This window comes from Cylas formicarius, unplaced genomic scaffold, assembly GCF_029955315.1.
Source record: "Cylas formicarius isolate icCylForm1 unplaced genomic scaffold, icCylForm1.1 PGA_scaffold_10__41_contigs__length_53128322, whole genome shotgun sequence".
Taxonomy (NCBI): domain Eukaryota; kingdom Metazoa; phylum Arthropoda; class Insecta; order Coleoptera; family Brentidae; genus Cylas; species Cylas formicarius.
The window spans coordinates 17,186,622-17,201,985 of record NW_026844214.1 but is presented as its reverse complement, the minus strand read 5'-3'; the positions used below and the strand labels follow the sequence as shown (position 1 = coordinate 17,201,985).

Genomic DNA, 15,364 nt, shown 5'->3' with positions numbered 1-15,364 from the left:
AATTTTTGTTTCATTTTACATTATTAATAAAGTTATTTTAGTTTAATACCTCCGTGTGTTCGTATATTCACAAAAGGTTATGGGCCCAGAACCACGCAAGAAGTTGGCTGGCGGAAGGTAGATAGAGAAAATTCGAAAAAGTTTTTTTTTGAACACGTGTATTAAACTTGTAACGGCAAAATGAATACGTCGTCGGTGGTATTTCCACAAGTAAGTGCACAGAATTATAATAACTGGAAGTTTAGAGTTAAAGCATTTCTGGAGGAGAAACAGATTGAAGATACGTTTTAGAAAGAAGTATCAAATTTTGCTGCGGAAAAAGAGAAGACAGATTTTAAAATAAGGGATGCAAAGGCAAAATCAATCATAGTGCGATGTGTAAGTGACAAACTCATTGATATAATTAAAGATTCAACTACAGGGAAGCATATGTTAAAAGCATTAGAAGATGTATTTCAGAGGAAAAGTGTATTTTCGAAGTTGACTTTAAAGAAGAAGTTGCTAACAACAAAATGTAAAAGGAACGAAAAATTAGAGGATCATTTTTTGAAATTTGATTCTGTAATACTAGAATTAGAAAGTATTGGGTCTAAAATCGAAGAATCAGATAATGTGCGCCACTTACTTTTGTCTCTTAATGAGGACTATGATCCTGTAATAACGGCGATTGAAACATTAAATACAGATGTAACAATGGATTTTGTCAAATCGAGATTGTTGGACGAACAATTAAAAATGGGAATAATAGTTGAAATGATAATGAAGTTACATTCAGAGCAAGCCAATATGTGTGTTATAAATGTGGCAAACAAGGTCACAAATTTTTTGAGTGTTTACAGAACACGCATAGAGATAGAGATAGATTTGCTACAAATTACAGAGGTTCACGTCGAGGTAATCAAGGTATAGTACGAATGCAAACACAAGTGAGCAGGCAAATGAAGTAAAGGAAAGTAATAAACAAGTCGCATTTATTGCATTAAATAGTGTGAGCTTGAATGACAACATAAACAGTTTTATTTTGTACTCTGGAGCTACTGAACATTTAGTGACAAGTGAACTGCAAGACTATATGACAGATATACAAGATTTAAAGCCAGAAATAAAAATAGGTACGGCCAAGAGTGGGGAAACGGTTGCAGAGAAAAAGGGAACAGAATGGTATTTGCCAAGGTAAACAAATAAAATTAGAAGCTCTAATAGTTAATGTATTGCAGAACCAGTGGCAACTCCATCTTTAGAAGGTCATAGGTACTTTCAGGTTTTACTTGATCACTATTCACATTTTTTGGTAGTCAAATTGTTAAAATCTAAAGATGAGGCTGCTCAAAACGTTATTGATTTTATTAAGCTAATAAAAACACAACAGGGTCAAAAAACAAAAAATTAGATGTGATAATGGTGGTGAATTTTCTTCAAATTATTTCAAACAGTATTGTAAAACTAATGGTATTGAGATTGAGTATACGCTGACATATAGCCCGCAACAGAACGGTAAGTCTGAGCGTATGAACCGAACTTTGTTAGATAAAGTAAGAACTAAATTTGCTGAAACAAATTTACCCAAAGAGTTATGGGGAGAAGCAATCTTATGTTCAGCATATGAGTTAAATCGGTCACCCACAAAAGCAAATGGTGGTATTCCTCCCTCGACAAGATGGCATCAAAATAACAATTTATCAAAATTAATAGTTTTCGGGAGTAAGACATGGTCAGTTGTTTTACCAAAAGCAAATAAATTAGCGAAACGTGCAAAATTGTGTATCATGACTGGATATAGTTTAAAATGGATACAGGTTTTGGGATTTTGAGAATAATGAGATTATATATTCAAGAGACGTTACATTTGATGAAAATCGGACAAATTACAATCAGTTAATAGAAGAAGTCAAAGACAAAAAATAGAGATGAAGATAATAATAATAAGGGATGAATAAAATTACAATAAAGAGACAGAAACAGACGAAAATGAAGTAGGTAGAATAAATGAATCAGAAGATGATAATGATGGAATAGAGTCAGAAAGTTTAAATGATAAAGACAGAAATGTAACAAAAACTGAGACATCAAGATATGGAAGAATGATAAACACACCAAAACATCTTAGTGAGTATGAAATTTACTCAGCATATTGTTTGCTAATGAGGCGATAAAAACAGTTGAATGGAAGGAAGCTATAAAAAAGGAATTACACTCGCATGAAAAAATGCAAACCTGGACTGAAGTGCAATTACCAGAAGGTAAAACACCGATACAGACAAAATGGGTATTTCGTACAAAATAAGATGGCATAAAAAAGGCTAGAATAGCGACTAGAGGTTTCCAAATTAAGTAGAAGCATCTTTTTGAACCAGTTTAGCTCCTGTAGCACGTATGGCAACAATAAGAGTTTTATTCTCCATAGCATTACAGAAACATTGGAAAATAAAACAGTTAAGATATTCCTACAGCTTTCTTAAATGGAAAATTAGAAACTGAGGTTTATGTATATCCACCTGAAGGTCTTCAAACAAAATCAACAGTTTTAAGATTGAATCGAGCTTTATATGGTCTCAAAGAGTCTCCAAAAGTTTGGAATGAAACTTTTAATAATTTTGCCGTTGAAAACAATTTTCAGAGATCAAGACATGATTGCTGCTTGTACTGTGGTAAAAATAACTGAATATTATTATATGTAGACATCATGTTAGTAGTGGGAAAGAATGAAAACATTGAAGAAACAGTATTTTTACTAAAGAAATATTTTCAAGCAAAAGATATGGGCGAAGTCAAGAATTTCTTAGGGATGACAATAAATAGAAAGGAAGAACAAGGTAAACTAGAAATAAAGCAAACAAAATTTATTGAAAAACTATTGGAAAATTTTAACATGAAAGAATGTAGTGGAAAATCTACACCTATGGAAAAAAGATTTCAATATAATGAAAATAGTGAGATAGTGAATGTGCCTTACAGGCAATTGATCGGAGGACTGATGTACTTGTCAACAACTACACGACCTCATATAACATTTTCTGTTTCATATTTAAGTAGATTTCTGGACAAGCCAACAAATGATACTTGGAACGCAGGAAAAAGAATATTACTTTATTTAAATACTACTAAATTTAAAGGATTAACCCTTGTGAAAAATGAATCAAGTAATGACAGAGTAAAATTAAAAGCTTTTTCAGATTCAGATTGGGCATCAGATAAACATGATCTGAAGAGTGTAAGTGGTTGCTTAATTCTACTTAGTAAGAACCCTGTATGGTGGTTTTCAAAGAAACAGGGATGCGTTGCTCTTTCTACCGCCAAAGCGGAATATGTTGCAGCCGCTGCTTGTGCTCAGGACCTAATGAATCTTAAAGGGGTGTTAAATTATTTTAAGCTTAATATTCCCACACTGCTTTTTTGTGATAACAGAAGTTCAATATTAATTAATTAATTAATTAAAAGTAATGAGAATTCAAAAAGGGCTAAGCACATAGATAAAAAGAATGATTATTTAAAAGATTTAATATTACACAAGAAAATATTTGTTGAATAGGCACCAACTGAGGAAAATTTTGCAGACATGTTAACAAAACCTTTAAGCAAGGATTTATTTGTAAAACTTAGAGATAAGTGTAATATTGTATAACACTGCTAATGTTTATTCTTGTAATCACGATTTTCATTTATCCAAACACTTTTGTAAAACTTCAAATCGAGGAGGAGTGTTGTGATTATTTGTTATTTATCCTCTGTAAAAGAAGAAGAACCTAAAAATATAAGAGAGAGTGTTAATTTAAATCAGTGTACTCATTATTAATAAAGTTATTTTAGTTCAATACCTCCGTGTGTTCGTAAATTCACAAAAATCTTTTACCTTAGACCAGTGGCTCTCAACCTTTTTGGGATCACGGAACACTTTTAAGTGGTCTCGATTTTGGCGGAACACCATTATCATAAAATTTGTAAATCTAATGTAAATCACACAAAATAATTGGAAGATTAATATTTAATTGAAATAAAGATATATATTACATGGTAACTTATTTTAATGAGAAATTTGCGCTTGACGACCTTTACAAATTTCCTCAAGGTTGGGTCTTATGTAAGAGAGCGCTACTCTCATTTCTTCTTCTAAATTGGTAAGTCTTTCTCTTTTTTTGCTTTTAATATTTGTTAGAGTTGAAAATCCAAGTTCGCACAGATAGGACGTCGAAAAGAGCAACAAGATATTCAACGCTCGTTTTGCAATAAATGGATGTTCATTCTCGATGGAAATCCAAAACCTTTCCACTCCTTCTTCTTTGAATTTTAGTTGTAACGTTCGATCCGTTGATATATTAATAAACTCATCTGCTTCCTGAATAGAAAAATCTTGGTTCATTATATCAAATTCACCAAATGGATTTCGCGCCCAATCAAAGTCTTCAATATTAAGAGATGGAAAGTAATGAGTTATTTTGTCTTGCAATATTGACAAATGCTCTGCCACATTTGAAATCATTTCGTTAATGTTAACAATATTTTCCGTTGCTAATAACGGAAACATATCAAATTTGCGATTTTGAGCAATACGATTTTTCCAAAGCAAAAGCTTTTTCTGGAAAGCTAGCAATTTGTCTGTGGATGTCAGAATATTTTCATTTATTCCTTGAAGAGATGTATTGACTGAATTTAAGGAGCTGAAGATATCGGCTAAATATGCTAGCTTAGTACACCATGCATCATTTTCCAAATATTTTACATATACATCATTACCCTCTTGTCTAAAAAAAACTAGCAATTCCTGTTTCAACTCATGAACTCGGGTTAGCACTTTTCCTCTTGAGAGCCACCTCACTTCAGAGTGCAAAAGCAAACATTCATATTTGGATTCCATGGTGTTACAAAGTTGTTTGAACATACGGGTTTTTAATGGTCTCGATTTAATATAATTCACCATATGTACGACTTGTTCCAAAACAGACTTTAAGTTTGCTGGTAGACTCTTCGAAATCAAAGATTCCCTGTGCAGAAAGCAGTGAGTAGAGACTATATTTGAATTTATTGCTTTAACTCGACTACAAAATCCCTTAATACTGCCACGCATGGCTGGAGCTTCATCAGTACAGATTCCTGCGCAATTTTCCCAGAATAATTTCCATTCTTCCAAATAAGATGATACTGAATTAAATATGTCTTCTCCAGTTGCGTGACCAATAAGTTCCTTGCAGTGTCGTCAACAAAGCGAATAAATCCGATTAATTGGGCTTTGCCACTTATGTCAGTGGATTCGTCAATTTGCAGCGCAAAATTTTTTGTACTTAATTTCGCCGTCACTGCGTTCTCTATAAAACCTGACATATCTATAATTCTTCTTTTTATCGTATCGTCCGAAACGGGAATTTTTAGGACGTCTCGCTGCGCTTCATTGCCAAACATAATCTTAACAATTTCTAAACATGCGGGCAAAATTAGCGATTCTGCGATATCATGCGGCTTTTGCTTCAATGCAATTAGTTCTGCCACTTTATAAGAAGCGATTTGCGCTTTATCCGAAATTGTAACGCTCTTTCGAAAGCATGTTGCTTGCACTTCTTGATTTTTCAGCAATCTTTCGAAATAATCTTTACCTTTCGAAGTTAGACAAGAATGTTTTGTTGAAAGGTGTCGCTGTAACTTAGCTGGGACCTTTGCACTGTTAGCCAATTTTTCACCACATACAATACATCTCGGAATAGGAACATCTTGACTACCGCTCCATGTAAAACCAAACTTCAGATATTCTTCCGAATAATGCCGAACTGATTCGGATATCTTTTTACGTTTATTTTCGGCATTTTTGTTGCCTTGCATATCTCCTTCAATTGAAGAAGACCTGCTTGTACTCGCCCCAACATTAACCTCACTTTCAGTCTTTCTTTTCAAAAATTTGTCCATATTTCAGATTTAAAAGTCTTGTATAAATGCTAAAATAAGCAACTAAAAAAGATAAGAATACTGTTAAAACTACACAACTTGCATTTCATCTTACCAATTTCCAACAATATAAAATATATATATACAATAAAAAACACACTCACGAAAACTCGATATTTATATTAAATTATGGCTGAACCGCAGATCGAAATTGCGCTTTTGTTATTTACGTACGAAGAAAGAGAAACAGCACGAAATCAACACTACGTAGCGCTCCCTGCGTTATCGAGTACACTAGAAATTTAGTGGTATTCCCCGGAGTAACTCCAAACGACGTAACTGCGTCGTTCGATAATTACACTGTTAATATTATTGACTGTTCCGCGAAAATTTAGAATAATATTGAATATTTTTGCTAAATTTCAAATAATTAACAAAACTATTTATTTTATAGTAATAAAAAAATTTACTGTTTCTTATTATATTATATTCAAAATTTTCGCGGAACACCTGGGACAGCTTAGCGGAACACCAGTGTTCCGCGGAACGGCGGTTGAGAACCACTGCCTTAGACAGTGGCTGTAATAAGTAGGGGGCGATAATGACCACAAAATATTCAAAAGATACTCACGGGTTAATAAAAAATATTCTTCTGAATGCGAGTTGCATCACCCTTCGATAAAATTAACTTATACTTTTTTGGAAATAATAATTGATCGTATACGTGGGAATTCATGTGTCCTGTGCAGATTTAGCAATCAATGTACGTCCTTCTCTTTAAAACAAGCATCGTTTTCCTAATTCGTATTCACTTAACTAGTATCGACTGTCAAATTAAAGTCGGCCATGTGACCGTCTGCTACATCGAGATCCCTGGCGAGGCGAGACTCACCGAAACGAGACCGATCGGGATTTTCGACCGTTTGAACATTCGACAATTTGTGGTGTTTCCATTCTGACGGTCATGTCAATGAATGTATTCCTGTTGTCTTGAGAAAATGTACCCAAAAATAGTGTGCGGTTTATTAAAAACTTGCTCCGTTGCGGTTCGCTCGTGTCAAATAAACGCGTGAGTCAAATGCGTTTACCGCACTTACATACACAAGCTATTTACGAATTTCTAGAGCATTTTTAATTTTTTTATTAATTAATTTAAGTAAGAAAAAAAGTATCACCCAATGGTATATAGCAATTTTTTTAATAAATTTAGATACTCTAATCTATTCTAAACAAAAATGATCTATTTGCAAATTAAATTGAGATACTTCTATATAAACTTTAAACACCTAAGTTGAACATATCATTTAATGTACAAGAGAGTGTTTAAAAAATTTAAACACATTAACACTTTCATCTCTACATAAAGAGAGAGCCTTTTCAAATTGTACTGTACTAAAACACCCTTCAGTGTGAGATGCTAAAATACTACCAGTGGTGTTATTAAATACAAATACAAAGAGTGCTTTTATGCTGTCTTCATTGATAGGAGGCAGAAAACAGAAATCTCCTTGACCATTTAAGAAACATGAAACTGCTCCAAACAGAAATTTCATATCGATTCCTGCATCCAAGCAAGCCAGACATACTGCATTTACAGCGCATGATATTAACTGGAATGCGTAAATATTGAATCATTATTGATCAAAATTATGAACGTACATTTACCTGTCCAGAATTTTGCATTTCTTGTAGATTTACCAGTACTGCTGTTCTAGGATACAGTGACACTGCTAATGAGGCTTCGCATATGTTCCGGATCAAGGATTCTCGCAAGCGATCTTGAACCCCTGAAAAAGTAAGTACTTATGAATGCAAAAAAAAAATTAAAAAAATCTATATCAACCTAGAAGGCCTGTTTTTGGTCTGAAATAGCATTCGACACATGCTTTGTCTATATGAGCTTTCTGAAGTTTTACTTCTACTGGTCCATAAATGCCGGCAAGTATTGAAGTTTTGCCTAAATATATAGCTAATAATATTCAGTGACATTTTTTATAAAATTTAAATACCTTCGCAGAAAATAGTGGACCCGTCAGGTCGACTTAATACGCCAAAACTGCATTTCAATTCAGGCTTCTCCATAACAAGTTAGGAAACAAAATGGAATAAATAGATTATCTTTAGCTCATTTTGCCGCTCTGTACTCGTCATATATCTTCTAAACATGCAAATTACGTTGGTCTGTAGAAGTTAACATCATATGTTCTTCCTCTTTTAATATTACATAAATTCGTGCCACTTTGTCAAGGGCAATTGCTTATTATTCGCTGCCCCCTCATTTTACTTCTGTTGATATTGGATATTGGATGAAAATTGATTCAAAGATTAGTGTCAGTTAATAGAGAACAACTCATCGACGGTTGTCTGCAAATGACCGTGATAGACTTGCCTAAGTTTGTTTGGTAAAATGTCAAGTACAAAGAGGAAGAAAATCTATAACATAGAAAATAGTTTACAAGTCTTTGTATATGCTACAAACGTCACTCTTCTGAACTTTTATATCTACATCCACCAAAGCCAAATTTGTAGCGACGAAGAACTCATCCTTAAGGTTTTGGATTGACGTCACCATTCCTGAGAAGGCTGGCTAATTGATCCTTGCCACCTTAACCAATAACTAAAAACATTTTCCAAACTAACCAAAATCAGCAGTGAATAATCATGGTTTTAGTGTGAGGAACCACCTATGATCTATTTATCATTTAGTTTACTCTTATTGATAGTCGCCCACCAAAAAGTGCATGTCTGAAAGTGACACAGAAGATTACGACTCCGTCTCAGAGAAAACCAGACTCATGGACGGTCATGTCGCAACCAACAGCAGCAACAATAGCGGTCTTGAAGTTAGACATGAGATTCCCAGAAAACGAAACCGAAACAATATTGAGGCCAAAACAGAAACAACACACGCAGATGAAAACCCTGAAATAAGAGAATTCGTGGCTCATCAGGAAGAAGAGGAAGAGCTAAAATATGGAGCTAAACACGTCATCAAATTGTTTGCGCCGGTTTCACTATGTATGGTGGTTGTTGTGGCTACCATAAATGCAGTAAACTTTTATTCCGTCAAGGATATGTATTTGTAGGTAGGAAGAATATTTGTGAATTTTGTAAAATTGGAATTCTTCCTTTATAGAGTCTATACACCATTTCACGAGGAAAGCCCCGATACTAGTACCAAAGCTTGGAATGCTGTAGCCAATTCCTTAATTTTAATGGCTGTTATTGTTGGAATGACAGTTTTATTGATTGGGCTTTACAAATACAGGTGCTACAAGGTGATCCATGGCTGGTTAATAGTGTCTTCTTTAATGCTGTTATCAGTATTTAGTTATTTATATCTGGAGTAAGTAGAGAAGTAAGTTAAGTAACAGGCAAAAATAACTTTTGAACTTTAGGGAGATATTAAGAGCATACAATATCCCTATGGATTATCCAACATTATTATTTTTAATGTGGAATTTTGGAGTAATGGGTATGATATGTATTCACTGGCAGGGACCATTAATTTTACAACAAGCGTATCTAATTTTTGTTGCTGCTTTGATGGCCCTGGTATTTATAAAGTATTTACCAGAATGGACAACTTGGGCTGTTTTAGCTGTGATCTCAATTTGGGGTAAAATAATATTTTTTCTGAAGTATATGAAACTTATTAAAATATTGTTTTAGATTTAATAGCAGTTTTAATGCCCAAAGGGCCTCTGAGAATATTGGTTGAAACTGCACAAGAAAGAAATGAACAAATATTCCCAGCCCTTATCTATTCCTGTAAATTATTATTTGATTTTCTGTCTGGATCAATTAAAATTAAAAAATTTCATTTTTAGCAACATACATGTATGCTTATACCAGCATGGCAACAAATGAACATCAGCAAACTGGCTCTCGTTCGAACAGTGAAGATCATGGCTTTACACAAGATTGGCTTAATAACCACACTCAGAGAGTTGCTCAGAGACAACTAGAAGTTCATGATGCACCAAGTGGACAGGTCCGAACACAAATTCATCATGCTCCAGAGGAAGAAGAAAGTAAGAGATACTGTTACTAATATAAATTTTTAAAAAAATAAAATTTAAAAAAATTTAAAGGTATAAGACAAATTTAAATTGTTCAATGTTCCTGGAACAATTCAATCAGAATTTACAGGCCATGCTAAAATACATTTTTTGTCTATTAAAATGAGAAGAAATTTATAAAAAGAAATTGCTTTAATATTACATATTAAAGCCAAGTCTTTTTAAGTAATAAAAGGTTCTATTGTTTCATTTTCACCGAAAGTGTCAGCATCCAATTTATCCAAAAAGTCCCCACTATATCTTTTGCTTATCAAAAGCCTAAAAATATACAAACTTTCAATTCCTTCATTAATTTTTTACAATCAAATCAAATTTTTGGAAATTAGTTTAGACAGAAAGACTGGATTTTTAATATTGCGGGTTTTTTGAGTTTTTTTTTCTCAGAATTGCTAGAAAGCATTAAGATATATTATACTTAGTGCTATACTTATTTATTGATACTTTTAGGAGGAGTAAAACTTGGATTGGGAGATTTTATATTTTATAGTGTCTTGGTAGGCAAGGCCTCTTCTTATGGAGACTGGAATACCACTCTTGCTTGCTTTGTGGCCATTTTAATTGTAAGTTTAACTATTTATATTTTTTTAAATTTAGATTTTAACATGTTTTTCATTTTCAGGGTCTTTGCTTGACATTGTTATTATTGGCAATTTTTAAGAAAGCTTTGCCTGCATTGCCAATTTCCATTACTTTTGGATTAATTTTTTATTTTGCCACTAAAGAAATTGTCAGTCCATTTGCGGATAGTCTAGCAAATGAACAAGTATTTATTTAGTTTCTTTTTTTTTTTAAATTGCATTGTTAGGTTGTACGCATATATATATATATATATATATATATATATATATATATATATATATATATATATATATATATTGTACACTTCCAAATTTGAGAGCTAAGAGGTACTTACCTTAATATTTACAAAAAATATCTCAAAAATCCAAATTCTTTTCTATTAAATTAGTAGTCAATAGGAAATACTATTTATTAAAACATTTTAATTAATATTTAGTTTTTTTTCCTGGCTATTCTTCCCAGTAGGGCTGTAGTTCAAAATCTGTTCAATACTTTCCTTTTGTTGAGACCATAACAAATATTGTCGGTTTTGAACATCAAATACTTTAGGTGTCTTGCATGTCATACATGTATGTACAAGCTGCTTTTTCCGGATCCTTACTTTACTGGTTATGCCAGCCAGCAATAAAGTCCTGCATTTTTTGCAAATTGTTCTTTTAATTCCAATATCCCTAAAAAATCAAATAAAAACGTTGGAAATAATCTAAATAAAGATTTCTTACAATCTTTGGACCGTTTTTTTGGAAACATTTATTAAAAGGTTGGAATAGTGAATAGATGCTGTATGCTCGGATGGACTTTGTGTAGCAGTTTCATTAGTAATCTAAAAAAATAAAAATAAAATAATATTCCAATGAAAATGGTTCCAAACGTGCCTGATATAAATAATTCAATCTCTGAAAAGCGTCTTTTCCGACACATTTCTTAGTGTTGACCATGAAAAATACAGGGGGCGGCAACGTTGCAAATCTGGGATATTCAACTACTGGTAGTTCAAACGCGTCCTTATTAAAAAAATTAGGATAATACAGAAATTGGGTTATTAATGCTTTTCGTTAAAATTCATAACCTAAAAATGAAACAATATAGAACGTAATAAACATTTGTTATCCTTTCCTGATTGTGAAATGATGTACCACTGGGCGGAGCCATATCCCGAAATTCACAAAATATGTACACTGTTCAATTTGACAGAAATATCTAAACCTAGTAGATACAGTTATAAACCCTTACAAAGTTACTTACAAGAAGGACCACAGTGTGGATTGATAGCACTTGCCATGGTTAAGGGCAATACTACCAGGGAATATGTAAATAATATATTGGAATATGCCAAGAAAAAAGGTTATACTAAAAACGGAGAAATATTCAGCGTAGATTATATGGAAAAGCTGGCAAGAGAGTTTTTAAAAGCAAAATACATTGACATTTGTTGCGCTGATCTTCAAAGCCAAAAAATGAGGGAAATATTATTGAATGGGGCGCAACTGCTTGTACCGTATCCTTAATACTCTTCTATAAAAAGATATTACGTTAATCATTTAAATGTTTTTACTTATGTAAATCCAGATATGACACAAATAAGGATAACTCGCCAGGCTTTCACAGAGGGCATAAAGCACATTGGTGTGCAGTTTCAGGCGCTGTTGAGACTGAGAACAACTTTTTTGTAATTGCTAGACATGGCAAGGCAAAAAATGTGGGAATATGGAGTTTAGAGGAATTAGCAAGAAGTAATAGTCAGCTGTATGAGTTCTCACCAGATAGAAAATTTGATAATTTGGACTATTGCCTTCCAACTGGTGGAATTTGTGGCCCATGTGGTCTCAATGAAAGAAGTATTGTTATTTTTGAGGAAGAAATGTGAAAAATTACTCTTAGTTGTAGAATATCACATAAAAAATAAATAAATCAGAAAAATTGATTAAATAATATTTTAAATAAGAGGACCATGGTAATGAATATAACAAAGTCAAAGGGCGGGAAATATTTGACTGCTGACACTGGCAACTGAAGTTTCCGATGAAAACTTTTTGATATCTAACCTATTTTGCCTTACAAAAATAGTTGCAAAGTTTGGACCGTCCACAGATTCAAACAGTAGGGATTTATTTACCCTACATCTGGATATAACAACTGAACGCATTTAGAGCGATTCAAAGCAAAAACGTTAGTTACAAATCATAGACGCAATTTTTAAATTAATGATGCAAATAGATATAGATAAATTAATACTTACAATAATTATAATTATACTTACAATTTAAATTGAAGTATTCACAGAATAATAGAAAACATTGCTCGATGCAGACCGTAGAAAAAGGGGTGAAAATAGATCCATGATGATATCTACCATTCAAAAAGTATGGTTTATTTAAATATTTTCTGTGAAATAGTTCAAATACTCTTTGTTAAGTAGTCCCAACGTCATTTGAAGTAATATAACCTAGATTTAATAGTGACGTTTAATTTGATTTATCCATTTCTCAAAATAATGAAATTAGCACATTGTACATTAATATCTATTTTAATAAAATGTTCTTTTGCATGGGATTCAGAACAACTTGAAGTATTTGATGTGGTGGACGAAGTAAAGGAGAACTTTTATGATCTTCTAAACATTTCCAAAGTAAGAGTACCTATGCATCGACTTGTAGGCAAAGCCGACACGTATTCATTATAGGATGCATCCAGTTCCGAAATTAGATCGGCCTTTCGAAGCTTATCTCTTAAACTTCATCCTGATAAAAATCTGGATACAGACACTTCTGTTCAATTCCGCAATTTAGTCTCAGTCTATGAAGTTCTAAGGAGTGTTTCAAAAAGAAAGTATTATGATGAAGTTCTTGTCAATGGTCTGCCGAACTGGCGGTCTGCTGTGTATTACTATAGATATGTCCGTAAAATGGGTATTACTGAAGCTTGCTGTATCTTATTTATTATTGTAACCATTGGACAGTATTTGGTCAATTGGGCTGCATATCTTGAAAGAAAGTATACAATTGTGAGTATTTTTATATGCTTATATGTTTATAGCTTACTAATCCATTCTCTTGCTGTCAGTGCTTGTTCACATTATTATCAATGTTAAAAATGTTAATAAAAAAAAACTGTATATTTCATGTGTCTGAATATATGTCATTGTTAGCAATAATTAAAAACAATTTATATAAATAAATAATTCTAGCTTGATTTAATGATCTAGACTAAATCAAATTATACCTTGTTTTATCAGTTTTATTATTTGTATAATCTGATACAATTGACTTTCTATTTAAATAGATTTGTAAGTTTCTTTTTCCTTTTAGCAAGAAAATTTGAAACGGAAGAAACTAAGCAAAAAAATAAATCTTAATGAATTTGTAACGGAAATTCCAAAACCTTCTTTTGCTGATACATTACCTGTCCAACTCCCCCGATTAATTTGGTTTTCTCTAATATCAATTCCATATGGTTTAGGTAAGATTGAATATTTTAATCAACTTCTAGCAACCAAATTAACTCATATTCGTTCAGGCGTGATTAAATCGGCAGTGACTGAACATATTGAAGAAGCCAGGAGACCACATGCTTCTGAACCTGAACCTGAGCCTCCAAAAATTAAAACTGTTAGAAAAAGAAATAAATTTATTGTTCCAGAAGGGCCTAATTTCGAAATAAAATCTCAAAACCACAATGAAACAGAACTGACTATTGAATCCTCTGCTCCACCTCCATTATGTGGAGGGTTGTGGACTGATGATGATTTAGATGAACTTATTAGATTAGTAAAGAAATATCCCCAGGGCTCTGCCAAAAGGTATATTCTTTAGAATGTAGTTAAATGCAGAAAGACAGTAAGCTATTTTAGGTGGGAAAACATTGCGGAAGCTTTAACTAGATCAGTTCCAGAAGTTACTTACATGGCAAATAGAATGAAAGAAAATGGTTATAGATTGCCTTCGGAAAAGGAAGAAGAAATCTCTCCCATTAAAGTAAAACAAAAAACTAAGAAGGATGGTGACCCGGCGTTAATTGTAAAAAACTGGAACCAAGTACAGCAAAAGACATTAGAAGAGGCCCTATCTAAATATCCAAAAGGTTGCCTCGATAGGTGGGATAGGATTGCTGACTGTGTTCCAGAGAAAACAAAGGTGAATATTAAACTCAGTTTATTTTGGCTTTAAATTGAAATTAATTATCTTGAAAAATGTAAAAAAATTTGAAATATTTTTAGGAAGAATGTATGATGAGGTTTAAATATTTAGCAGAGTCCCTAAAAAAGCAAAAGGAATCTGTGATAGCGGAATCGCAAGAAACTGACAACCTACATTTAATTGAAATTTAGTTTTGATATTTATCAATATATTTAAATAACAATAAATAGATAAGAAAATATATATTTGATTTTATATGTAGGCTTTGGGTAAAAGCCTTAAAGTAAGACATGGAAATGAATAGTTCTTGTAAGAAAAATAGCAACATTTTATTAAGTGCTTCTAGCATACAATCACAAATCTGGAGTAGAGATTGGTGCTTTGTACCGTATTTGCGTCCTTTTTTCCTTATTATATCTGAAATAATAACAGAGGACCTTAAGCACCCTCCCTAATGGCATGATATATTATCAACGCCGATTTTGAGGATGCTCTGAATGAGATTTAGATCGGAAAAGATGTGCTTATTCCAACGGATCCCTTTCTGTTTCTAATAGGAAATTTATTCATCTGTTTTGATTAACTTACATCTGGACTAACAGTAGGTGGTTGTGGCCACAGAGGATGGGATAAAATTACCGACGTTCATTGGTGTAAATGGTGTTGAGAAATTTGGCAACATAGAATCTTTTCTCC

The 15,364-nt window shown here is 32.8% G+C and overlaps 5 protein-coding genes across 6 annotated transcripts; 3 read left to right on the top strand and 2 right to left on the bottom strand.

Moving 5' to 3' along the window:
• Nucleotides 1-7,056: 7,056 nt before the first annotated feature.
• LOC132708495 (exosome complex component RRP46) lies at nt 7,057-8,203 on the bottom strand. The gene is made up of 4 exons (XM_060680815.1): nt 7,881-8,203; nt 7,715-7,828; nt 7,537-7,658; nt 7,057-7,481 (listed from the first exon to the last, which is right to left on the bottom strand). The coding sequence occupies exons 1-4, from the start codon at nt 7,951-7,953 to the stop codon at nt 7,176-7,178; spliced, it is 615 nt and encodes a 204-aa protein (XP_060536798.1). The 5' UTR covers nt 7,954-8,203; the 3' UTR covers nt 7,057-7,175.
• Nucleotides 8,204-8,457: 254 nt separating this feature from the next.
• Nucleotides 8,458-10,787, top strand: LOC132708479 (presenilin homolog). Its single transcript, XM_060680813.1, has 7 exons — nt 8,458-8,953; nt 9,008-9,217; nt 9,270-9,490; nt 9,544-9,642; nt 9,702-9,905; nt 10,401-10,513; nt 10,573-10,787. Exons 1-7 carry the CDS (start codon nt 8,613-8,615, stop codon nt 10,726-10,728), a joined length of 1,344 nt encoding a protein of 447 aa, XP_060536796.1. The 5' UTR covers nt 8,458-8,612; the 3' UTR covers nt 10,729-10,787.
• Nucleotides 10,788-10,831: 44 nt separating this feature from the next.
• Nucleotides 10,832-12,781, bottom strand: LOC132707509 (ribonuclease P protein subunit p21-like). The gene is made up of 4 exons (XM_060679404.1): nt 12,592-12,781; nt 11,408-11,536; nt 11,255-11,355; nt 10,832-11,203 (listed from the first exon to the last, which is right to left on the bottom strand). The coding sequence occupies exons 1-4, from the start codon at nt 12,676-12,678 to the stop codon at nt 10,954-10,956; spliced, it is 567 nt and encodes a 188-aa protein (XP_060535387.1). The 5' UTR covers nt 12,679-12,781; the 3' UTR covers nt 10,832-10,953.
• Nucleotides 11,493-12,602, top strand: LOC132707502 (actin maturation protease). The gene is made up of 2 exons (XM_060679391.1): nt 11,493-12,030; nt 12,102-12,602. The coding sequence occupies exons 1-2, from the start codon at nt 11,660-11,662 to the stop codon at nt 12,397-12,399; spliced, it is 669 nt and encodes a 222-aa protein (XP_060535374.1). The 5' UTR covers nt 11,493-11,659; the 3' UTR covers nt 12,400-12,602.
• An 86-nt stretch (nt 12,782-12,867) lies between the features above and the next one.
• LOC132707492 (dnaJ homolog subfamily C member 1) lies at nt 12,868-14,901 on the top strand. Of its 2 annotated transcripts, XM_060679380.1 has the most exons (6): nt 12,952-13,161; nt 13,216-13,536; nt 13,841-13,991; nt 14,049-14,331; nt 14,383-14,665; nt 14,749-14,901. In XM_060679380.1, exons 1-6 carry the CDS (start codon nt 13,027-13,029, stop codon nt 14,857-14,859), a joined length of 1,284 nt encoding a protein of 427 aa, XP_060535363.1. In that variant the 5' UTR covers nt 12,952-13,026; the 3' UTR covers nt 14,860-14,901. The 2 variants fall into 2 exon arrangements, with proteins under 2 accessions (XP_060535354.1, XP_060535363.1); XM_060679371.1 differs by having other exon boundaries at nt 12,868-13,161; nt 13,841-14,331.
• Nucleotides 14,902-15,364: the final 463 nt, after the last annotated feature.